Source organism: Athene noctua, chromosome 3, assembly GCF_965140245.1.
Source record: "Athene noctua chromosome 3, bAthNoc1.hap1.1, whole genome shotgun sequence".
Lineage (NCBI taxonomy): Eukaryota > Metazoa > Chordata > Aves > Strigiformes > Strigidae > Athene > Athene noctua.
Window position 1 is genome coordinate 75,033,492 of NC_134039.1, and position 25,395 is coordinate 75,058,886.

Below are 25,395 nucleotides of genomic sequence, written 5' to 3' on the forward strand. Positions count from 1 at the left end.
GTTGTCAGGCAGTGTGAGAAGAATGTTTCAAGTGTCTTGCAAATCACTGCTCTTTGTTACCTATTCTTGCCTTTTTCAGAACAGTTTGTGATCTGCTGTAGCAGCAGCTCTGCTAAGTGAGTCACTCCCCTTTTCATGTTAATTATATATGAGTGTAGTCCTTGGCTTTCATTCAGATTGAATTATATCCTGTGTGTTCTGATACTTTCTCCAGTTTATCAAAGATCTTGTTAGTTTTGATCCTTTCCTGTAGTAGGCTTGCAGCTTTGTGTTACCTGCAGGTTTCATAAGCATACATTGTGTTCAAAGGAAAGATTCTTGCTGCATGCCAAAAAATTGGTCCTTTGATGTTGATAGTTATGTTAACACAGACAAATTAAAACTACCCACAATATGCTGTTATTAGACCATGTTTCTGTAGCAGTTTTGAGAACATAATGCAAATGACAAATAGCAAGGTGTACTGGTCCTCTGAAAAACCCTATCCTGTCACTGAAGGAAAGGTTACTTTGACTTGGGCTTTTTTTGACATGTCCATATTTATTAGCTTTTACCATCTTAATTTCTAGGTAGTTAAGACAGGAGTATCTAGCTAACTTTTTTCTGGAAATTGAAACTGAGCTACATGGTCTTGAACTCTTTTGCGTCTTTTCTTGACATCTGTTTCTTTAAGATGGTGTGGTGGTTTGACCTTGGCTAAATGCCAGGTACCCACCAAGTCACTCTATCACTTCTGCTTCCCCCTTTTTTCTCAACAGGGCAGAAAGGGGGAAAGAAAATAAGGTAGGAAAAAAAACCCCAAACCAACCCTTGTGGGTAAAACAAAAGCAGTTTTAATGTAAGCAAAGCAAAGGTCTGTGTGTGGAACCGAAAAGAAACCAGACTTATTCTCTACTTCCCATTAACAGGCGATGTTGGGCCTTGGGGCACCAATACACATAGTGGTTGCCTCGGAGGACCAAGGGTGACGCCACTCCCTTTCTCCTTTTTCCCAGCTTTATACTTGAGCAGACGTCATATGGTCTGGAATATCCCTTTGGTCAGGTCGGGTCAGCTGTCCTGGTTGTGTCCCCTCCCAAGATCTTCCTCACTCTGTCCCACTGCGGGCAAAATGTTGGATAGAGCCTTGGAGCTGTGTAAGCACTGCTCAGCAGCAGCCACAACACCAGGGTGCTATCAACACCCTGCCAGCTCCCAACATAAAACACAGCACCGTGAGGGCTGCTATAGGGGAAAACCAATTCCTGCTCAGCCAGACCTAGTACAGATGGTGTGCTAATCCTCTTCTAGTGTTGAAGAACCTGTTCTGTATTTTTGAGTTCTCATTGATTTATTAAAAATTTGTTTCCTTTTAGCTTAGTGCATTCCCACTGTAGGGTATGTGAGGATAATCATCATTAAGCCTATTCAGTTTAGGAAAACTCACCTGTATTTTACACTGCTCAGTGTGCAATCAGACAAAGGGTCAGAGCCAGTCTAGCACCTGTTGCTGCTAGAAGAGTGTCCTTGCTTCTTTTCTCCCAGTTGTGTCTTTTTGTGCCAAGATGTGGTGCTTCTCGAACTGGTGAGGCAGTTTGTTTTGGTAAGCCAGGAGAAAACTTAACCCACCTCTGAGTGATTGGTTTCATTACTGATTTAGCAAATTAGTTTACTATGCCGGAGGTAGCTCAAGGATGAGCAATGGGGACTAAGCAATCATCTGCATTCCATAACAGCAGGTGATTTACATCTTTAGAGAAACAATTTTTTGTCTTTTTTTTCCCAATCCAAAGTAATTTTGTTCCATTTTGTCTGTTAACTGTGATGGACATTGGATATCCAGGATGTATAAAGAATAACGTAAGTATTTTAGAGGAAGAAATGCATTAAGTAATGATTGTGTTGTGACTTTTCACATGAGTGGTTGTCCTCACTTCTTAAAAGTTCTGCATACAGTTTTTCATTCAAGTTCTCTTTTAGCCCCTTTTAATATTATCTTCTCTTTGCTGTGCTCCTTCTTTAGTTCTTAAAAGTTTATCTTTTGCAGAGAAGTTTTTGCTTTTTACTTTGTTAATAATTTGTGAAATCCTGCCTGAAAATATTTGTTGTTCTGCTATTTGAGGGGAATTGCTGAGTATTTTTTGTTAAGAAAAATCTGAAGTAATTGATTACTGTTTCATTTTCTTATTAAAGATTTGTGCAGTCTCTATTTCCATATATTGTGTTACTTTCCTGTGTTCTGGAAATAATTCTTTATTTGGAACTGTGTGTCTCTTCAGTTGTTTCAATAGAATTTTGCTTTCAATAGAATTCACTCCTTTAAGCTTTTTGAATGTTTGGTTAGTTATTAAAAACTTTTAATGGTTTTTAGCAACTGCTGTCTTTTTTTTTTCTCCTTGATGATGAAAAATTGAGTTTTAGCTCTGGCAAAGTCTATGTATTGCCCAGTTCTTTTTTTTTTTTTTTTAATCGAATAATCCGTAAGACTATGTGTAAGAGACTTTTTTAATAGATGATGGCAGCCTATTGTCTTCAAGCAAAAAAAGTTTTCACTCATGAAATACCGTAGAAGAAAGAATCAGTTCACATTAGAAATCTGCAACACGTGCTCATTTGTTTTCCACTTAGAAAATAGTTACCTTTTCTGACTGCTGCTTGACAGTTTCAGCCAATAACTGTGAAATGACAGTTGTACGTAGCTCTCTTTGGTCACATACTCTGTTTTAACAAAAACCAAAGCTAAACAGTTTGGATGGGATCTGAGACAGAATCTTGTCATAGATCTTCCAAAGTTACAAGAGCATAATAACTACTTTGCTTTCACAAGCTCATTTTCCATGAAAATATCTAATTGATACTAATCTTAAATTATTATGTTTTAAAATTCCTTATTGCTTCACTGTTTTTATGTCACTGGAATTCAAAAAAGTAGGTCATCTTGCTTTTAAAAATGTGTGTCCATCATACTGTTTAAGGATTTCAGCTACAAGGTGAAATGTATGAAATGATAAAAAACCCTACAGTGCTAAAAGGACACTTATGGAATTATACTGCAGTAAAAATCTTGGGATTACATTTCCAGCAACTTCCAAATGGGAACGATGTATTTGTTGAAATTAAAGCTTTAATGATAGTGGATCACTGTTAAGTAATGCTATAACTGTCAAGACATCTCATTCTGATAACAAAACAAAACGTTTAAAAGTAAAAAGTAGCCAAGTAGGTTTGCAAGTATTTTTAAACTCAGAGCAATTTTAATGAATATTTGTGTCACATTTTTGTGAAATTTTGCTGCTTCAGTATTGGTTCCCATTTGGAACTGAAAATGTATGTAAGCATTTATGGATTTGAAGAGTTGGCAGAGAGCAGAAAACCTTTTGGGCACTTTTTCAAAATGTGTTAAATAAGAAAGAATGCTATGTTGCCTCTTCATGACTGTAGCATTTAAGATAACAGATTTAGAGGAGTAACAGTGAATGTGAAGTTGGATGTTTTCAGTCCTAAGATACAAATGGGTAAGTGCACTTGCATAGTGAAATGGAAACCCACTCTTCCCTCTGATCTCCCAGCATATTTTTATGGTGATTCAGTGCTTTTGTTGGTCTTTGGTGGGGCTTTCTTTGTGGCTTTCTTGAAATTATTTTGAGTTCAGTGGGTTTGGATTTTTTTTGTCCTGTTCTGTGAGGATTGCTTTTCCAGACTTCCTGATTTTAAATCTGAAAAACTGAAAGAAATCTATACTTTAAAATTCTTTCAGGAAAATGTTAGAATTTCAGTTCAGAAAAAAAACCCTGCTATATTAAAAATAGGAAATCAGTTGCCCCAGTTTGTTTTTTAAATTAATCTCTTGAAATGCTTGTTTTTTCTGGACTGTTCCTTCCAGTTTGAAAAAGACAGAAACAGAAAATGGAAACATCTTTCAACATATGGTGTCTAAAATGTTTCCTGTTTGTAGGCTGTGAATGCTCAAATATATTGTTGCCAGTATTACGTATATATTCAGATTTAGTCTTCAGATTCTTTTAGACACCAAGGCATTTTTGCCAAAATACTTTCTTTTAGAACTCTTTTTTCTTAAAACTGGATAAGTTACAGTAAAAAAACAGTTGATGACATAGTAGTTATAGAAGTAGGTAACTCGCAAGGTTTACTAATTCTGAATTCAGTGGTGGTTTTACTGTCATAATTTTCCATTAACTTGATGTTAGAGAATGACATGGTGTCCTTTTGTGTGTTTTTAGGTGACATACTTCAAATTTAAAATTTTAAACATGAGAAGAAGTTGGGCTATGCTGTATTGATTCACTTACGTGTTTCTATCTTCTGTTTTACTTGTCCGTTGTATTACAATGCATTTAATTGGTGATTTTTATGTGTATTGATTCTGATCATGTTGACCACATACTGGAAGAACTGTACATCATTGATTCCTTCTTTTATTCTGGTTTTAGATTATTCCAGCTATTTATTTGAGCAAATTTGTAAGATTCTAAAAACAGTCATACTGTAACCTGTAAAGTTACATTCAGGAATATTACTTTATAAAAGGTGTGTAGTATTTGATTTTTGGTCAGTGCATAATTTAATGTATAAAATTCAGCAGAGTAGTACAGGGTTTGGTACATCAGCACTGTTTTTGTGAGTTTAGAAATATATAGAGGAATCTTTTACTATGAATGAACCAGCCAAAGGATACTGACAGTAAAAGGAAAGGAAAATATGCCATAGTTTATATTTCTTTTGTTGTTGTCTTTAAGAGGATTAATTTTACTTTTGTTGTTGGCCAAACATCGGTGGAAGGTTCTTGGTGGTTTCATACTGTTACTTAGTAGCAGTCTAATTTTGGAGTGAGTGAAAATTAATTTTGTTTGCTAGCTAGTTCTTCCCTCTGAGAATGACCCCATCTTTTTATGTATGTTTTCCTAATTCTTTAGCCTAATCTAAGAGTGTCATTTAAACAGCGACCCCTGACCTGTGGCTAGAGTTTAGGATGCTATAATCCAGTCCATGAAAGAGATGAGGTAGATGTCACTTTCCACTGCCAACAGCTGCCTCATCTTCCAGATTCCCTCTTGTTCTTTCTGGCCAGGCCTTAGTCTTTATGGCCTATATCTTTATTTAGATCTTATTTACATAATTTAAAAAACAAAACAAACCAATAAATTCTTCAGGTAATTTGTGGATTAAAATGAGATTAGTTCCCTGTTGATTCCTTATCCACCTTTGGAAGACCTAATGCTAGCAGGAAAGAAGGGAAGAAGAGAGAACTCATTTTCCTCTTTCATTACCAGCATAGATTTACTTTGTTTATACTGGGTCTGGATGGCATAATTTTCTTCATAGCAGCCTATTATGGGGCTGTGTTTTGGATTTGTCACTAGAACTGATGATAACACTGGTGTTTTGGCTGTTACGGAGCAGCACTTGCTGTGTCAAGACTCTTTCTTTTTTTCCCCATTCTGGACCCCCTGGTGAGTAGGCTGGGGTTGATGAGAAGTGGGCAGGGGACATGACTGGGACAGCTTACCCAAGCTGACTGCAAGGATATTCCATGCCATACAACATGCTCAGCAATAAACAACCTGAGGGGGCAGGGGGAGTGGTGGTCTGGAAGGGGTAGCTATGGCTTGGAGACGGGCTGGGCGTTGATCTGCTTGTGGGAGGGAGTGAGTGGTGAAAAACACCACTTGGTGTTTTTTCCCTCTTTTCTTACTAAACTTCCTTTACTGGGACCCATGTGTTTCCTTGCTTTTCCTGTTCTCTCCCATGTCTCTCACTTCTGGGGGGTGGTGAGTGGGCAAGGGGTTGTCAGGTAATTAGCTGCTACCTGTGGTGAACCGATCACAGAGTTCTTAAACATTCAGACATTTCATTCTCTGTAATGATACGGCTGAATATGGTCCCAGAAGAAACCGCTCATCATCTTGTAGCTTTGACGTTATTTTAGCATTGTTTTCTGGTATTTCAGCTCTCCTAAGCTGGATCTTGAAAAGGAATCTGTTCTACCTGGTGACTAGGGGAACATAATTGATCAGGAGAGCTAGGAGTGAATTGGGATGGAGAAATAATGTGTAAAAAAGTTGAGTTAATATTTCAGTTTTACCTTTCAGTGACATGGTCTTTCTGGGAATATATTAAGAAATTTCTTAATTGATCCACTGTAAGGATTATGTTGCACTTAAGCTGTTGCTGACTATGCTTCACTGCCAACACCTAGTGGTACATAAGCCGGATGGGTGAGTTGATCAGCTGAACGCTTCACAACTTCTCCTAATTTTGCTTCAGTTAGTATTTTTTGGGGAAGCTGTGGAGTTTTAAGTTGTAATAGCTCCACAACCAGTTTATCACATGCTGTGTGAATCATAGAATCATTTAGTTTGGAAAAGACCTTTAAGATCATGGAGTCCCAACTGTGGAGTCCAGCTGTTAACCTAACACTGCCAAGTCCACCACTAAACCATGTCCTTAAGTGCCACCTGTACACATCTTTTAAATACCTCCAGGGTTGGTGACTCAACCACTGCATTGGGCAGCCTGTTACAATGCTTGATAACCCTTTCGGTGAAGAGATTTTTCCTAATATCCAATATAAACCTCCCCTGGTGAAGCTTGATGTTGTTTTCTCTTGTTGCTTGGGAGAATGGTAGTAGTAGCAGAAGGAAGCAAGGAAAAAGACCAAAAAATGGTTCCCTTTAATGAGGCATGTGTATGAAAACAGCAGTTAAATATCCTGGCCTGGAATGGTGGAATACGAAGCTACTTATGCCAGTGGAAGAAACATCCTTTTTCGTGTTGTTTATCAGTAAACTGTGACAGACTTATGACTATCCGTAGCTTCAGAAGGTGTTTTTAGGATATTTTGGAATTGGTCTATGCATCAAGCCAGTAATGACAAGTGTCCCTTCCTTGTCCCAGTGCTTTAGTTGTGGGAGCTCCTGATGCTTTACACCAGTGCAGATGCAGCTGAGGACCAAGCTGAATCAGATTCAGCGGAAACAAACGTTTTCTTGCGTTTTATCACAAAATCACTAGCTGTCCGTGAAGCTACAGGAATGTATGACTAACGATTTGGGGAATAAGGGAATACTACTGTCTAGCAATACTGTTCTTTTCAGTATGGCTGAGGTGGCATGCCATTTCATTAGCTCAGACATTTTGTAAAATCCTACTTTTAGTCCTCTTATTTCCTGGGTGTGTATGATGGTTGAGATGATCTGAAGAAGAGTATTTGGTTCTCCATTTCTGGAGTGCATCTGGTTGCATCCGTCGAGCTTCTCAGAAGGGCGCAGTATTGTTCCATGTTGTATAATTTAGACCTGTTTTCAGGAACTGCTGCTAAATCTCCTCTGCGCTGCCATAATTACTGGGAATTTTAATGGTCTGCTTGGGTGAAGACCATAGCTTCATCAACTGTTTTCCTTGCACCATTTTTTTTCTTTCCTTGCTTCAGATGCAGAATGTCTAGAGGTGCAGTGCAAGAGCCTTACTTGGTTTGTGCAGTAATCCATCTGCTCCTCCCTGTGTTCTGATCTGGTCATATTTCATCTAGTAATACCACTGTCTTACAGCCTGTGAAATAGGAGATCAGAAGCTTAAGGGGAAGTTGTCCTCATCAACATCATGCTTAAGTACTTTGATGTAACATGACAGATCAGATTATTAAAAAAACCATAACAATATGTGTTTCTGTTAGAGTTCAAAATAAAAGATTTTTCATGAGAGGTGAATGTTACAGCCCTTAAAACTTTAAGGGAGCACAAGACATGTTACCACAGCAAAATTGGAGTAACTATCACTCTCTTCTTTCACTAACTCTTCATGAGCCTTGTCTTTGCTGTGATAATTAGCTACAGTTAATGTGCTCATGCAGAGGCCATACTGCAGAGGATGATTAGCAGAGGAAATGTTTAGAGTTTAATTAATTTTAACTCAGGGTTCTGCCTAATTGTTACAGGAAAAAGATAAAAATTCAGCTAGACTTGAGTAATCCATGTCAGAATCCAGAACATACATTAATAGCTTTTCACAGTTACTGCTTTGGAAAGCTATTTTATTGAAAGGTAATAAATAGTTACTCAATCTTATCTTCAGACTTTAAAATAAATAAAGCAGAAGTTGTCATGCATCTTCAATAAGACCTTTGTCTTTGGTGATGAATTCATAGTAATTGACTTAATAATCTTAAGTATACTGAAGACTGCGGGACTAATATAAATCACCAACTATAAGCATATAGATTAAAGATGTTTATTGAATGTAGACTTTGAGTGGTAGTGGACTCGGTATAACTTTTGCTGTCATATTCTACTTGTAGGTAAAAAGAACATACTCTCATGGTACGTATAGAGCTGGCCCAATGAGACAGATCAGCCTGGTTGGAGCAGTTGATGAGGAAGTGGGGGATTACTTCCCTGAATTCCTTGATATGTTGGAAGAATCACCCTTCTTAAAAGTAAGGACAGAAGGGAATGGGATGGGAGAAGGGGAACAATATACTGTCAAGTACTAATAAAGTGAGGGTATGTGATACTTGCTTACATAGTTGAATGGTCTCATAAATGTTTTCATTGTGACAGATAAAGGCTGCTTTTAAAAAGTTTTTCAAGTAACTCACTTCAGAATTGTGGCTTGTATTTCCCATTAGTGTACACTGCCATGGGGAACACTTTCTAGTTTAAAATTAGAGAGTCGTAAAGACAGTGATGATGGTCCCATTATGTGGGTGCGTCCAGGAGAACAGATGATCCCTGTGGCTGACATGCCAAAGTCACCTTTCAAAAGGAAGAGGTAAGTTGAATTATTTTGTTTGATAAATGTCTGGTTAGTATTCTTTCTCTACAGATCCACTTTATCCCAAACCTTTTATTGGTTGATATATCTTTGTATAAATTTCTAATATACTTTTTAAGTTGCTTTGTTTTGTAAGGATGTGGATTTTTTGACACATTGTTTACTATACGGCCCAGTAATGTGCTGGTCGTTTTTGGAGCTTTAGTAGGAATTTAAGGTGAAAACTGCAGGGAAATGTGAATAGGCATGCAACTGCTCATGTATGCCATGAGACTGAAATGCCCTGTTCTTAAATGTGAGTGGATGTTTAAAGACCTCAAGGAACAAGAGCTCCTCTCTCACCTGAAAGGTTAACACCTCCAACATTAAATGATGTCTTTTAAGCTTTGCTGTGATACTGGGTATAAGTACCACCTTAAGAGTAGGGATGTCCTCTGCAGAACTTGAATTTTCTGTGTCATGAGAAATGATGTATTTGAAGTTCTCTTGTTCAAAATTCAAACATAAAAAGGGAGCATACCAGAAGTGGAAGCAGAGTCAGGAGGAGTATAGAGATACTGTCCAGCCATGAAGGGGATGAAGTTAAAGCCCAAGACCATCTGGAGTTGAATTTGGCAAGGGGTATAAAGGGTAACAGGGACTTCTGCCAGGCTTATGGACAGTGAAAGACAGAGTAGGGAAAATGTAAGGGGTCTGCTGAATGGGTCAAAGGGCCTGGAGACAACGGACGCAGAAAAGGCCAAGATACTCAGTGCTTTCTTTGCCCTTGCCTTCACTGGTAGGATTTATCTTAAGGAATACCAGGTCCCAGAGACAGTAGGAATGTGTGAAGCAAAGACTGCTTGCTTTCAGTGGAGGAGACTCAGGTTAAGGAACATATTAGGTGTACTGATTAGACAGACACAAGCCCATGGGACCTTATGAGATGTACCCGCAAGTGTTGTGGCCAGTATTGTTATAAGGCCACTCTTGATTATCTTTGGAAGGTCATGGCAATTGGCAAAGGTTCCTGAGGACCAGGGGAACACAAATGTCACTCCAGTCATTTAGAAGGGTAAGAATCAGGACCTGGGGAGCTACAGGCCAGTCAGTCTCACCTTCATCCTGGAAGGGATGCCATTTCAAACATGAGGGATAAGATGATTGCTACGAGTAGCTAGTATTGATTTACAAGGGAGAAATCATTGCCTTACCCACCTGATAGCACTCCACAACAAAATGAGTGGCTCACAGGATGAGAGGAGTGCCAGGGGTGGTGTTTATCTTGAATTTAGCAAGGCTTTCCACACTGGACACCTGTCTTCCCTAACATCCTAATAGACAAATTCATGAAGGACAAACTAGACTGATGTACAGTGAAGTGGTTTAAGAACTGGCTTAACTGCCATGCTCAAAGGTTTGTGGAGGAGCAGGAAGTCCAGCTGGAGGACAGTTATGGTGGAGTAACCTGGACATTGATACCTTGTGCCAGTACAGTTCAACAACTTCATTAACGACTGGGATGAGGGCACAGAGCACACCCTCAGCATGTTTGCAGCTGATACAAAACTGGAAGGAGTCATTGACGCACCACAGGGTTGCGCTGCCGGTGAGGGGAACCTTGAGAGGCTGCAGAAATAGGCCAACCCAGTGGACTCCTCCAGTTAACACAGGGATGTGCAAAACCCCGCACCTGGGAGGAATAAGCCCGTGCACCAGCACAGGCTGAGGACCAACTAGCTGGACAGCAGCCCAGCAGAGAAGGACTGGGGGGGTCCTGTTGGAGGACAGGCTGACCATAAGCCATCAGCATGCCTCTGTGGGAAAGCAGGCCAGCAGCCTCCTGGACAGGATTAGGAAGAGCCCTGCCAACAGGCTGAGGGAGGGAGATGATTCTTCCCCTCTGCTCATCACTGGTGAGACACATGTGGAGTGTCATGCTAGGCCAAGACAGATGTGGGCATACTGGAGCAGGTCTGGTGACAGAGGCAAGTATGGGAGAACTGGGATTTACCCTTGAGAAAAGAAGGCTCAGTGGGATCACATCAATGTGTATATGCATCTGATAGGAGGTTGTGAGAAGGACTTTTTTCAGCAGTGCCCAGTGATGAGACCACAGGTAATAGGCACAAACTGAATTACAAGAAATTCCATTTAAGATAAGGAAAAGAAAGGAGTTTTCTTGTATAGATGGTTGAACACTAGGATAGGTTGCTCAGAGTTTGTGGTGTCTCCATCTTCGGAGTTGCTCAAAATTTGACACAGTCTTGAGCAACTAGTTGAGTGGGGTAAGCTGGACTAAGCTGAACTACAGTCTCCAGATGTCCCTTGCAACCTTAGCTATGTTATGATTATGAACAGCTCTTGGAAGAATGTGGCACACAATGTTGTCTTTAGGTGGCTATGAAAATGGCTCTGTTCCTGCTCTGCAGTGTCTCGTTCACTTTCATTAAACTCTGAAGAAACAAGCTTTTGCTGTTTCTCATTCCCAGTTCTACAACACAGAACTAAATATACATACACATTTCCCAGCAGTTTTGAGAGAAACATGGATGATGAAGAATGACTTCAGAGACAACTGAAATGTATATCGAATAGTCTGGAAGTAGCAAAGTCTGGCAGTTCTCTGCCAGGGGCTGATCATGGTAGGGCTCGAGTATCACAGTGCCTGAGGGAGGCAGGTAGTGCAGACTTAGGTTTGGGGACCAGATCCAGCCCAAAGTGTGTCAGGCAAGTGTGTCGTTATGGGGCAAGTCTGATGTCAAGCCAGGAAGTCTGGTCCAGTGATTGCCAGGCAGGTCGATCATGACAAAGCCATCCTGAGGTTAAGCTGGGAAGCAAGTCTATGTGGCCCAGCACACCTCTGACTAAGTTGAAGACCAGTGCTCCTGCAGCATGGCTCAGACCAGGACTGAAGGCCCATGCCTGAGTTTAAATAGAGCTTCTGGGCTCTTTGTCCAGGTTTGTGGGTGGAGACTGCAGGTGAGGCTGCTCAGTAATTGGGGCCTTTTAGTGCACTCAGGACCCTGACACTGTGGTGGTGTTGGGATGTTTATTTTTTTTAATTGCATAGGTGTTTTGATTTTTTGCATAGCTCATAACACTTAATTTCTCCTAAATGTTACTGTTTTTCTTATTTGACTATATGTTCTTATTAAAGAGAAAAATGATCCTATAAGTTATGGTAGAAACAAGGTAATTAAGAGAATTTTCTGTATCACTAATACTGTTTTTGTTATACAGAACTACCAATGAAATAAAAAATTTGCAGTACCTACCTCGAACCAGTGAACCCCGTGAAATGCTATTTGAAGACCGGACACGAGCCCATGCAGATCACATAGGACAAGGTTTTGAACGACAGACTACAGCTGCTGTGGGAGTACTGAAGGCTGTGCACTGTGGAGAGTGGTATGTGTTGACTGACTTATTCAGCTAGATGTTTGAAAAATATTTGCCTGACTTTCCATTTATCATTGCTAGAAGGAGCACAGAATCAGTTAATGTAGTATTAGAGATTTAATGAAGACTTAGTTGATACTGGACTTTTTTTCCATCTGTCTCTGTGTACTAGATATATTTGTCTGCTCTCTGCTAGATATTATACAGTTTTGCAGTGTTGAAACTAGAAAGGTGCCTTACAAGGACAGTTTTTAGCTGTAATTGAGTTTCTGTAACTGAGTTAGGTGTGAAAATACTTCGCACTTTGTTTTGCTTTAAATAGTGCATATGGGCTGACCTGAGTTTGTGCTTCAGAGGCACATGAAGACCTTTGGCAATTCTTTGTGTTGTCTGAAGATGAGCAGAAGTTTTATGCTTCTGCTTCAAAGTCATGGTTGTTATATCCCCGTTAGATTTATTTATCCCTGATAACCTAGGAAGAATCCCGTTGGAGGTTGTGAGATATTATTTGGTGTCTGTCTTTGGAATTCCCATATGAGATTCAGGAAATGAATGTATCTAATTTAAAGTTGTATATATATTTTAGCCATATAAAAAGCCCATAATCATATGGCTTCCTAGCCCAGATCTAAGAAACATTTTTCAGGATTTTCTGACCTTGGTTTTGGAGGTTACCTTTGCCTATGTAAACACTAAAAGCATCTTTTGTTCTTTGTATCTGTCTAGAAGAGTGAATTCCTTTTGGATTAAATGATGCGAATTTGTGTTACAGTGCATGAGTTCATTGAGATAGAAACTCCAGTAATTGCTGTTGGGAAAGAATGGGATTATTCAGGTGTTCATGTGTCTGTATTGTGGGCTTTAACATTTACAGTTTACTACTTCAGGTTAATGATAGCTGGAGCCTTAAACTTCCTGCTTGGTCTGGTTGTGAGAAGCTGGAGTGTGAATTAAGATTGAGCAGTAGTAGCAGGGTAAGAGCCGAGATACTCTGTAGATATGATTATTTTCAGTTGTGCTTTGGACATAGAGAGAGACTCAAAGCATTATCAAAGGAAGTAAAAAAAACAAACAAAACCCCACTTCCCAAGCTTGTGTGCCTGTGGAAACTAATAAGAATTCAAATTGATAGTAATTTTAATGTCTGTAGGAACTTTCCATTCTTATCCTATACCTTCATAATATGATCCTTCTCCCTTGGAAGTCATTACATGTTCATTTGTGTTCCCAAAATTTCCTTGCTTTTCAGATCTAAACCATCATCTTCTCTCATATGTTGGAACTTGTGGAAAAGGGTGTCTAGTCAACTTCCATTAAAGCTCCTTTTAAACTTGCAAAAAAGTGTATGGAATTAGTCAAAATAAAAATGGTGTAGATCAAAAAGTGATCTGAAAATAGGCAAAACTAGTCAAAACTGCCCAACAAAATTGTTTCAGTTTTTTGGGGAAAAAATGTAACTATAAGCATTTCACTTGAGTGTAAGGACTGAAAATGTATTTTTTAATGCAGAATAAAAAAATTGGGACTGACATATGTAGAGGAGAAAAATATGACACAACGCAATAAAAAATACGTATTTCAAGCTTTATTTGACCTCAGTGATAACTTCTCCTTTCCCTTTCCACTCTTTTGTGTAATTTTGAAAAGCCACTTCACTGTACTTACATGAGGAGAACTAATCAGGGCTTATGATAATGAAGCACTGTTAATTTAATGTAGCACATTAAAATAATTTCAGATAATAGCTTTCCTGTAATTTGTAAGATGTGGGTAGATTTATTTTAAAAGAAGCAACATGCATGGAAGTTTTGAAAAATCTGTGTGTTTTCTTTTAAATTTGTTTGAGTAGTTGAACAAAACTAAAAATTGGAGATATTTCAGCGGTGATTATGGCACTGTGACAGTAAAAATGCACATGTTTTAATGATGGGATACCATACATAAAATTCATGTTTTCTGTGAGGAGGAAATAAAGCAATTACTAGATCTGCTGAACTGAGTTGACAGTTTGTGTTTAATTAATGTAAAGATGTGTGAAAAAGGCTTTGTAATCAAGAAGTTGCTGTAGGTTTAAAGCAAGTGGGGTTTATTTAGTAGTTGATAGGCATGAATGTTAATGGTAGAATAACTGGTGTTTTTCAGAAAAGACAGGAACAGAACTGTTGAAAGGCAAAAAGCAGGTTTTGGGGACAGAGGACAGAACTGGAAACAAAACATAGTATGTGCAAGAACAACAACAAAAAAAAATAAAATTCTGCTTTCCCAAATATGACAGGCTCTTGATTTGAGATATTTTGTAAAATTGCTGGATTATGATCTTTTTTAATTTCTGTGAAGACTGCACTGTGTTGAAGTCTGTTAAACGCTGGTGTTATGATCATGCCGATTACTTAATGCCATTTTTGTAGGTGTTAACAAGCGTGCTTTAGAGCTGAAAGAAATGCCAGTTAAATTTTAAATTATGGAAACTTTGAAGATTATTTTTTTTTTCTTACCTGGTAAATTTGGGTGGGAAGTTTTCAAGTCTGAAACTTACAGGGACAGCAAAAGGTACTTCATGGCATATTGTTGGCAAAATTCAACTCTGCTGTCCTTGTGTTTTAGCAGGCAGCTTTCAAATTTGTGTTCCAGAACATGAAGTTGTTAGTGCTTCTCTATATGGTCATAGGAATTTGTTATACATTGCCAGACTTTATGTATTATTAGGTCAGAAATTTTCACGGTAAAACCTGTAGTCTTGAATCTGTTTTGAAAAGTTAAAGCAAAAAGAGTCCAGCACTTTTGAAGAATGAGATTAAGGTAAAAAAACTGCTGCCAAAAGTCATTCTAGCAGTGCTCTAGTAGGGACTTAAATGGATTTTTCTGAAGTCATTTTACAGTTCTGTTTGGATTTAATGTCTTTCTGGACATGTAACTGAACTATTCTGCTACTATTTTGCTTGGGGGGGATGACACCCTGTAAACTTCAGGTTTTACAAAATCTCCCAGGTTGTGCTAAATATCAAATCTGCAAATGCATAATTAACTATCTGGCAATAGTTTTTCTCTGTGTTTGCAAAAGGAACGTTGTGTTTTGTGATAGAACTGCAGCACAGAGTTGGTAATGCATACTGTTGCACATATATAGGGACTGAGAAAAGGAATGATGTAAAAATCGTTCTTTGTCCTGTATAATGTGTAAAACAGAGTAGACGCTGCTGTGAAAACGCTGCTTTGGATTGAAATTCTTTCAGTAAGCAAATATTCTTTGTATTTATTTTAATTCTTCACTTACAAATATTAACTCAGATGCAGATACATTTTTTAAAAAAAATCTGCATTATAAAAAGTAGATTAACATAGCTAATATGGGGTGTTATGCCACTGATTACAGATGTTTCTCTAAGCTTTTTGCTTTCAGTGCTTAAATCCTCTTTTTAGGGGTATGTAGACCAAAATACAGAGACATTTTAATCTTTTTAAAAAATTGAAAGTAAAATATGTGGTCTGAAAATTCTCCCTAGCATACTTCCAGTACTTGATCTGGGATTTTTTTTCCCCTGAAAATGGTCTTAGACTGTTTTTTTGCTTTATTGAGGTCATGACCTAAATAAAATAAACATGTCTCATCAGCTTAAAAAGCCCAATAAACTGTACATCATTGCCTGCTTCTTAGAACGTTAATACCACCGTATCTATATATATCTAAAAATTGATCATCATCTTGCTTTTAAAAAAGGAATGCTTGAGCATCTATTAAATAAATTTTGAAACGTATCAAAGTATTTTGCTGGATCAGCTCCTCCCCGGGCCCCGGTAAATCTGAACTTGTGGCCCTGTTTGACTCTGGGGCAGGTGGCAGGAGTGGGGCACAGGGCGAGGGGGTGGGCTGCCCGGGGGGTGGCAGGAGCCAGCCGGGCCCTGCGGGTGGGACACCCGGCTGGGGTGGGTCCCTGCGCTGGTACTGCCGCGCTCCTGGCAGCCCTGGCATGACTCCGCAGAGGGTGAAGGAGGAAAGGCATCTATCGGGCTTTTTCTGGCTGATAAATTTTCCTTGCAAAACTATTCCAGTGTGAGCTTTATTCTGTATAAATGAAATCTTCTTATCACCACATTTCTAAAAAAACCTTTTAAAAACCAAAGATCCCTTAAAAACAACACATGGAGCTTAGTTTTATAATGTATGTTTTTGTTACAAGATCTGAGCTTGGCTTTTAGATCAGCAAGTGATAAGGATCATAGCTAGTTTTGCCTTCTAGCTAATTCTACGTAATGTCTCAAATGGAATTATATAAATGATGTGCATTTATTTGGGGGAGATTTTGTGGACCAAGAGGTGTGAATTCTCCTTACAGTTTGAATACAGAGACAAACCCTAATTCAGGATTTGCTTTTTTGTAGCTCTCTAGTGAGCACAAATAGGGGAGTGTATTTTTAAGGGATATTTTATGGAGGATGCCAGTGTCTGCTGCTTACTGGCATTGTGGCAGCTTAATGTAGATTCAGCTTTGCTACTACTAACTCTGAACAAGGTGTTTAAGGCTAAGATACTAAGCGATGTTTGCCATAATACTAGTCAGACAGCTGCATACTTCGAGGTACCTTGTGAGTATATCACGTTGGAGTGTTGACAGAGTAATCCCAACCTATCTGGGGCATCTGTCTTTCAGCATTGTGGCAGACAGAGGTTAATTAAAAATAAAAACAATGAGTTTTGTGACCTTTCATTGCTACTTGTACTGCCACTTGTAAAGAAATTGTGGCTAGTTCATTTAACTAGTTTAATGAAGTTGTGTTTGAGAATTAGCCATTTTAGTCAACCTTTTGTCTTCAAAGTGTATGTTATGCTAGAATTGGAGTTTTTTATATCATTTCCTTCATCCTTGTTTGCAGATTTTCTCTATTATTCTCTGTAGCATGTTAGTTTCAGCATCTGATTGTGCAATTTTTACTCTTTAGGTCTGAGCAGCCTCGTATAACCAAAGATGTAATTTGTTTTCATGCTGAAGACTTCTTAGAGGTAGTTCAGCGAATGCAATTAGATTTGCATGAGCCTCCACTCTCACAGGTAAGCATGTTGTGAACTGTTGATCAGGTGTCCTCTGAGTCCGAAATCAGAGTTTTCACCCTTTTTTTTTCCCCCCTTTTTTCCTCCAGTGTGTCCAGTGGGTTGATGACGCAAAACTTAATCAACTGCGAAGGGAAGGCATTCGATATGCCAGAATTCAGTTATTCGATAATGACATTTATTTTATCCCAAGGAATGTTGTGCACCAGTTCAAAACGGTTTCAGCTGTGTGCAGTTTGGCTTGGCACATCCGGCTCAAACTATATCATTCAGAGGAAGAACTTTCTCAGAATACAAGTACTGTTGAAGCAGGGACCTCTGCAGACACCAAGTCTTCAGTTATTGGACTTCAGACTGACAGCAGAATTTGTACGATGAGCAAAAATACCTCTGAAGACACCAAATTTTCAGATGCTCTGCAGACAAAGTACCTGCAGCAGGAATTTATGCCGATAAAACATGAACCTATCACATCTCACCGAATAAAAGAAGAATCCATGAATGTTGATCTTGCTGAAAAAACAGTGGCACCTAATGACGTCGGGGGCCAGAATGTTCAGGCTAGATTAGATCACGTTGAGTTGACAGCATTTAAGTTGGAAATGGATTCTAAATTTGAACCTGGCAGCAAGGACTTACAAGGCAAGTTGTGCCCTGGAGGTCACATACATCCGGATGATACAAGACAACATAGTTCATCATATCCAAAACTGCATGGACAAAGAGAGGATGATTTTTTGTGCTAAATTTGTATATATGGTTTTAAATTCCTTTTTAAACTTAATGATGTAATAATGTAAAGATTCATAAATTCTGTGAGGCAAGTTTGTGACTTGCCTTTGCATCTGTTACAGAAGATAGTTATGTAGCTTTGTAACATTCCTCAGTGCCTGTCCATAACTGTGAAGTATCAAAGCACTTAGGGCCAGATGCACTGTAAACACTGCAGGTTTAACATAAAGAAGTCTTTAAATAATTTTGAGTTGTAGGTTTTAGAGTAGAGCTGACATTTAACATATATATTTTTTGTAAGATGAGCCAGAATTCTTTTTGACAATTCCAGGCTTTTCCATAGAGCTTATTTATACCAATTTTTTCATTTTAAATGTGTCAGCACTGTAGTGTAAATATCTTTTTTAAAAATCTTTTTAGTGTGATTTATACTGAAATGTGAGCCACTTAATAAAGGTTCATAATAACAGATTGGTTTTATTTTTGGGTCTGCAAAAAATAATTCAGTTAAACTGCCTCTCTAAACTGTTGTGTTTCTACCTGCACTAATGCATAGGATGATGCCCTTACACCATTGTGGGGTGAGGAGCTGTAGCAAACTGAGGTAGAGCTGAGGCATTCTTTGTAAATCGAGATTAGTCAGAACACAAAATCAGTCCTTCCTGCACAGGATTCCTTACAGTTACTCATTAAAGGCACTCCCCAAACTCCTGCTGTCAGATGTTAGTGTGGAACAGAGAAGCAAAACCTTCCTCTGTGGTGGAGGACAGTTGGACACCCAGTGGACTCCAGGAGCGCTACCAGTAACTGTCTGCATCTCTGGAGATGAGCTGGTGCAAGGGAGCAAACTCCTTTCTATGCTTGCCACTTTCACCTCCTCAAGCCACAGTTAAGACAGTTCCATTTCACGTTAAACCCCCACAACAACAACCACCCCTCAACTTAAATCAGTTGTATGACTGAAATTTTAAAAAATACATGTAAATGGTCACTTATCAAGCTATAAGGGGTTCAACTTTAGCAGTGATCTGTAATTCAGAGAGACACATTTGGATTTGAATTACTCCCTATGCTGATAGCATTGGGCAATAAAGATAGTTGCCAGTGTGTCTGGTAGGACGATTGCTCCTGAGTCCCAGTTTGGAAGCAAGAGTTACTTAATTAAGAAAATAAGTGGTGTCCAAGTTAACTGTTCTCTTGCCCCACCTGTGGAACGCTTGCAGTCTCTTAAGCTTTGTTCTGAGGGAAGAGGATTTCAAGACTAGCTAGCATCTGATGTAGTAGTGGCAAAAACTCTGTCATTTAACTTATTTAATTCTTTCTGTAACATATTACTGTATAGTTCAAACGCATCTGAATATTTCTTTTTTGGGTAGCTACAAATAGTAGTAAACTGTCCTGCAGCCAGTCTTTCAACTGTTTAAAACTTAAGATCCTAGGCCTGTTGTTATTTCCAAAGCCTTCTGTATCTCTTTTTTTATTTTTCCCTATAACTTTCTGAAAGTTGTACATCCTTATGTACCCAGTTTATAACCTTTTAATGCACTTAGTGATTACTTTGACTTCTAGCAATAGAACAGTGTGATTTCCAGGTGATACCTAATTGAACTACCTGAGGTCCTTTTGTTGCAAACATTTTTTGCTTATAGGTTGTTAAAATTCAAAATGTTACTGTGTACTTATGCCTGGCACTAAAAGCAGCCAGTTAACAGCTGAGTGCTCTGATTTGTTTAAATCAAAAATACATCTGTCAAGGAATTATTAATTAAATCAATATTTGAATTGCTAAGCATTACTCCTACATAGCCATAATCACATACTAGAGAAGCAATAGAAACACGAGTCTCTTGAATGTGGCTAATATGTCCTTAAGTCTTACTGCTATTTTCTTTAATGCGGACTAAGAGATTACCACCAGATTTGCAGCCTCAGGGATCTTGCTTTCCTCTCACGCTATGAGCAAATGATTCATGTGTGACATGGTAAGTTATTACTCTAACAGATACTCATTGGAAAAATTAACTCGTTCATGTAAACATTTGAGCCTTCCTGATATAAATGTGGTCTCATCTCCCTTTGTTTTCTGGATTATCTAGAAACTTCCACCCATAATCTCTTTGGCTATATGAACATCTGTACACAATTATGTAGCCTTCCACTCCCATTCTCTATGCAGCTGTTGGAGAACAGTAAAAGAGAAGAGGTGCAGGTCTTAGTTTGCACCAATCATGCAGCTTTCCAAGTGGGTTAGCAGAAGGCTTCAGCTTTATCAAACCCAGCCTTGCCAGATACCGCTTTTCTTTAAAAATACACCAAACCAACAAAACAACAAACAAACCAAAACCACAAACTGACTCTTTAGTTTTTTTAAAAAATAATCCTAACTTTTATGCTGGTGGTCTGTATGTGGATCATTCATTCTCGTTCTTTTTCAATCTGTCAGATTTTAGTAAAGTGTATACATCCCCCTTGACAGCAACCAACTTTCTGCATCCTTGACCCTGTCCAGACTGAAAAAATACATCTTTGAAAAGTATTTAACAAATACAACTTTACACTTGAGTAGAACTTTGTTTCCTTTTAAAGACCTGCTCAGTGGTCTTGGCTGATATTGCTGCAAACTTCTGCTCAGGTATGTCTTTGTTCTGGAATTTCATTTCTAAGCTGCCTGAATCTTCAACCCATTTTTTTCTTTTTTTATAACTTACTAGAATTTTAAGAGATTAAAAAAGTGGCAGTTTTGGCAGTTTTTATGCATCCTTTATTTTTGATTTTTGAGACAGATTAGATTCTCATTTTTAGACAGAACTCCTTGTAGACAGAGTATGAACAGAATATGGGATTACCAATGGCTATCAGAACTCCTTTTGAATTCAAAGGTGTAAACAGTCTGGGTCGACTGGCTATATTGAGTGTATGCTTCTTACTTTGCTTTTTTTTTTTTTTTTAAAAAAGGTTTTGTCCTTTACCTGTGGTGTATTTGTTTTGATGCAGTTGCTCTTTAAGAGGAGAGTACCTTTTCTGAGAATTTCAGCTCCCAAATTGTTCATTAGTCTGACAAAGGTTTTGCTTTGGTTTCAAGTGGTCCTATGCTATAACCTTTATTCTTGCCGCATACAACTTCCTATTCAGATTTTTTGCTTCAGCAATAAATTTTTCATGCCTTCTGATGTACTGAAACTAGTCTTTGCTTATTGCTTTTTTCTCCTCCCTGGATTTCAGTTATATATAAATCTTTCTGTTATTTCGGCTGAAATCTCCAGTGTTTTAGCTGTCTCTCTTGGCCCTTGTTCTTCTGCAGATTGGAAAAATCTGCTTAAGGCCTATTGCCTGTACTGCAGTGGTATTGACATCTGTGCGTTTGCAGTGGTGTTCCAGTTAATGACATGATGTGCAGAAATTTAGACGTGTTTTCCTAGATACTGGTACCATATTTGTGGGTAGCAAAGAATTGCATTGTACTGTCACTACCAGTAGCTTTCAAGATGGTAGCAAACTTTTTTTTAATGACTAGATCTTTTGCATTTCACTGGCAACTGACTTCATGTGTTACATACAAGTGTTACTGAATGTTGTGTCATCCCCCAGCCCTCCAAATACCTGCAAATTGACTCTGAAATAGCATTTTCATTACAGGTACTGCTGGCATGCAGATTTTCCCTTCCTTGTTACTATAGTGAATATTTCAATACTACTTTAACTGAAATATTAATTCTATCTAGTATTAGAAATAGAGTATTATTTCAGAGGGTGATGATTTAAGTATTAATCTGTGAAAGAATTCCTTGGTGATAAATAAAATTGATTTTTAAGCAGATATATATGTGCACAGTAAATAAGTTGGCATTGCAAATGATGTAGGAACCGGAAGCGTAAAATAGAATGCTTTGAAACAGATTTGAATATTACATATTTGGAAAATTGAGTAAGTCTTCCAAGAAACACAGGACTGGTATTCATTGATCAGAGTGACTGTCTTCTAATACCTGCATGTGAATAAGGATGCTGGAATGATTGAAATAAATCCATGTTTTCTCCGTGCTCACTGGCAAAATGAACTGTTGTGAGATAGTAGACTGCCACCTGACCCTCCTAGGCTGACAACTGTACTACTTCTGATCAAGAGAGAAAGAACGTTGCAGGTTTCTCAAGTGTAATTTTACTCATTTTTTTTCTAGTGGTCAGATGTGTAGAGAACCTTATTTTAGGCAGACCAGTGCCTGTTACTTGACTGTGGATGTAAACAAGTTGGAAATGGAAAGGACAGATTCTCACTGATCTTTGCTTCGCCATGAATGACGCTGTTGAGAATGTTTTCTTTGATTGTGAGCACCATGTTCAACTTGATATTTTACTACTTTCTCAAACGGATGAAATGCACTTTAAAAACTGTATAACAGGCGATACTGATATTTTGTGCAGATCCCACTGAATTTGCAGCATACATGGGAAAATCTGGGAAACTCTTGATTCCTATCAGTCACCCATTTCATTTTTTTTAGAAACACAAATTGTGTTCTCTTCAGAAGCCGTGATTAACTTCACAGTATCTAGGTTCCTATTTCTATTGGAATCATCAGGGATACTGACTTTGCAAATTTAGTGTATTATATTCTAACCACTGTTTTTCTCTGTGCTATGATGCTAATATTTCCTCTGCTTTGGAGCCGTGCTGTACTGGAGTGCCAGCTAAACATTGATCTTCTCATGTTCTGATCATGCTGATAGATGAGCCTACTGATGAGGGCATTAGTCCTAAATAGTCCTTTAATATTTGGTGTACAGTTATAATCTGATACAAACATTTATTAAAGCAGAAGTTTAAACTTCTATTTTTATCAAGTTTGATTTGTCAATAACTATTTTGATATGTTTTCTTTACCAATTAATTTCCAGTCCACCTGAATGAGAGTGCAGTGTACGGTAGAGCATAGGCCTGTGTTTTAAGGACTATGCTTTTTATGACAGTGTTTTTTATTGGGTTGTATTGAGACAAAATAGAGCAGTTAGCTGAGAAACCTAATCCCCAAGTCTCTCAAGAAGATGACCTTGAGAATGAGCTCTGTGTGGAAGACTAGTGTAACATAAGTCAAGACTGCTAAAGCTGTATCCTAAGCATGCAGTGACACTCAGGTACTTGTCTAATTGATGCAGTTCAGAGTTTTTGTTAATCTCAGAAATGAAATTTTTAGACTAAAGAACATCTTTTTAGCAGTGATTTCTTCATAAACTTCAAAAGGAACACTGAGATAAAACTAATATAGATAAACTAAGCTTGGGTTCTCGATTCTTGCTCTTATGCTCTCATTCTGCACTGTATGAAGACTTTTCTTAATTTGCCTGCTTGTGATGTTTTTATTAGAAAAGGCAGACTGAAGGAAATAGAATTACTGAGTTGCAGATTTTTCTACTCTTTAACCAACTTAAGTACAAGGAGAAAACTTTGAATTAATATTGAATAGTACTCTTGTGGTCCAACTGTAGTGATTCCTTAAATCACCTTAGTCCACAAAGCCTGATGCTCTTAAGCAGCAAGTTGATACCCAGCCTGGTTCAGGTCTAAAAGGCTCATATAGGGGACTAACTCCATCCAAACCTTAAAAAAAATAAAGGTACAGTGAAAAGGTACTCTTTTTCCAACTCAGTGTAGTTATTTTTACCTCAATCTTAATTTAAAAAAAAAAAAAAGGTGTGGTGTGTTACGTGATAGTGCTGTGCTTTCTGTGCTAATAAATTCAAAGAACTTATTTCTGAGGATGCAGTTATTCAGGAGCTTTATAACTGAAAAACAATGTTACTTGTTCCCAAAATATAATGATGTTAAAATGGGTAACGCCCAATGTTGGTAGAATTCTGAGTTTATGGGAGTCTCATAAATTTCATCAATACCTTTGTATCACCCAACTTTTAAACTGGGCAAATGTGAAAATTTCCATGAGGTTACTCTAAGATTTTGTTTCTGTACTACTATACATGTATGTCAGAAAATAGTACTGCTTTCATCTCTTAATTTGTTGTGTGACTTAGTCCTGTGCTAGCTTATTTTGTAATATTGTCATCCATGCCTAGCAGTGCATTTTGGGTGCATGTACACACATTCTTAGAACATTCAGGTTAAAGTCTGTTGAAGGTGGGGATGTTTATGTCACATAATACTATTTTTCAAGTATAAAAAGAGCAGAAAAATGGGTATTAGTCTACAATGGTGACAAATCAAGAAAAACAGTATGGATAATTGACAATTTTAGTTTCATGACCTTTCACACATGTGCACTGATTATTTTCCTTAATCAGACAAAAGCAGATACCTACAATGTGAGTGTTCAAGCTTGGGTAAACAATTTGAAGAGAAATAAATTATGTAGATCATATATCTCCATATACAATATTATCAATAGATGTATAACGTATACAATATATCATCAATATAGGATAAATACTTGCAGTTTCACTTCTGAACAGCAAGCTTTTGAACTGCATTTCAAAACAAAGCTGCTGGAGGCAAATTTCTCCCCTCTGTACCCTGCATCAGCTGCTGCAGGTAGCAGAGGAGGTGCTCGCTGTGCGCTGGGTACTTGGGCCATCGCTTCCTTCTGCCTGTTTCTCACAAATCAGTATGAGACATCCCTGCATCAACTTCCCCTTTTTCCTGCCAACTTCAAATCTGCTTCTCAGTCATTTTGTTCTATTTAATGAAAATCAGTCCATCAGTTTAAGAAAGTGTGAGGATAACTCATTCCATTTCAAAGCTGTGAACAGTTCCTTTGAGAACAGGGTGATTATGAATAGAGGCGATGCCTGCAACAGCTTCGGGAAAGGCCACAGTGGGCGGTAGTGTACTTTATATCATAAGTCCTTCTGAGTGAAGTTCTGATATCACAAAAAGCTCAGACTCTGTATACAAAGGATCTGTTAAGTCTGATACAAAATACTAAGCCAAAAGGGTTATCTCTCATCAAAGTATCTCTGTGAGGACTAGGAACTTGCAAACCATTTTGAGCATGGCCAAATGAATGTGTTTTCCTGTGTTAAAGGAAGTCAATTTCTGTGTGACTTCTGTAGCACAGCAGAAAGAAAGGTCTGCTTCAGCTTTCAAAATTACTGTAATTAATCCCAAGGTTTGTAAACCTTTAAAAAGGGGGGGAGAGGGGGGACGGATGGATGTCAAACCCACAACCAAAACACTGAAATTGTTGATGTTTTTGCTATTGAATTAGAGGGAGCAATTAAACAGATTTGGAACAACTGTGTCCAATTCTAGTTCGTTACAGATGCCAAACTTTCAGACAATTGTTATGCCTGTGGAATAGAAGGGGTTTATTAAGGGGGCAGAGTCACCATTTGTGGCCCATCTTGCTAATAATATACCAAGTCCTAATGAGGCCATTTCCTATTCTTTCATCATTTGTTCTGTTAAGTTCTAATGATCTGTTAACATCATCAGCTTGACTGAGGAAAGCTGCTCT

General features: G+C 38.2%; 1 protein-coding gene across 3 annotated transcripts in view; it reads left to right on the top strand.

Annotated features, from left to right (window-relative positions):
- RSBN1L (round spermatid basic protein 1 like) overlaps positions 1–18,398 on the top strand; it is a 52,124-nt gene extending 33,726 nt beyond the window's left edge. For all 3 annotated transcript variants that reach the window (XM_074903391.1, XM_074903392.1, XM_074903390.1), the window contains 5 exons: positions 8,294–8,431; positions 8,624–8,766; positions 11,992–12,159; positions 17,089–17,197; positions 17,287–18,398. In XM_074903391.1, the coding sequence (XP_074759492.1) occupies positions 8,294–8,431; positions 8,624–8,766; positions 11,992–12,159; positions 17,089–17,197; positions 17,287–17,943 (1,215 nt within the window). In that variant the 3' untranslated portion in view covers positions 17,944–18,398. The remainder of the gene's footprint in view (positions 1–8,293; positions 8,432–8,623; positions 8,767–11,991; positions 12,160–17,088; positions 17,198–17,286) is intronic.
- Positions 18,399–25,395: the final 6,997 nt, after the last annotated feature.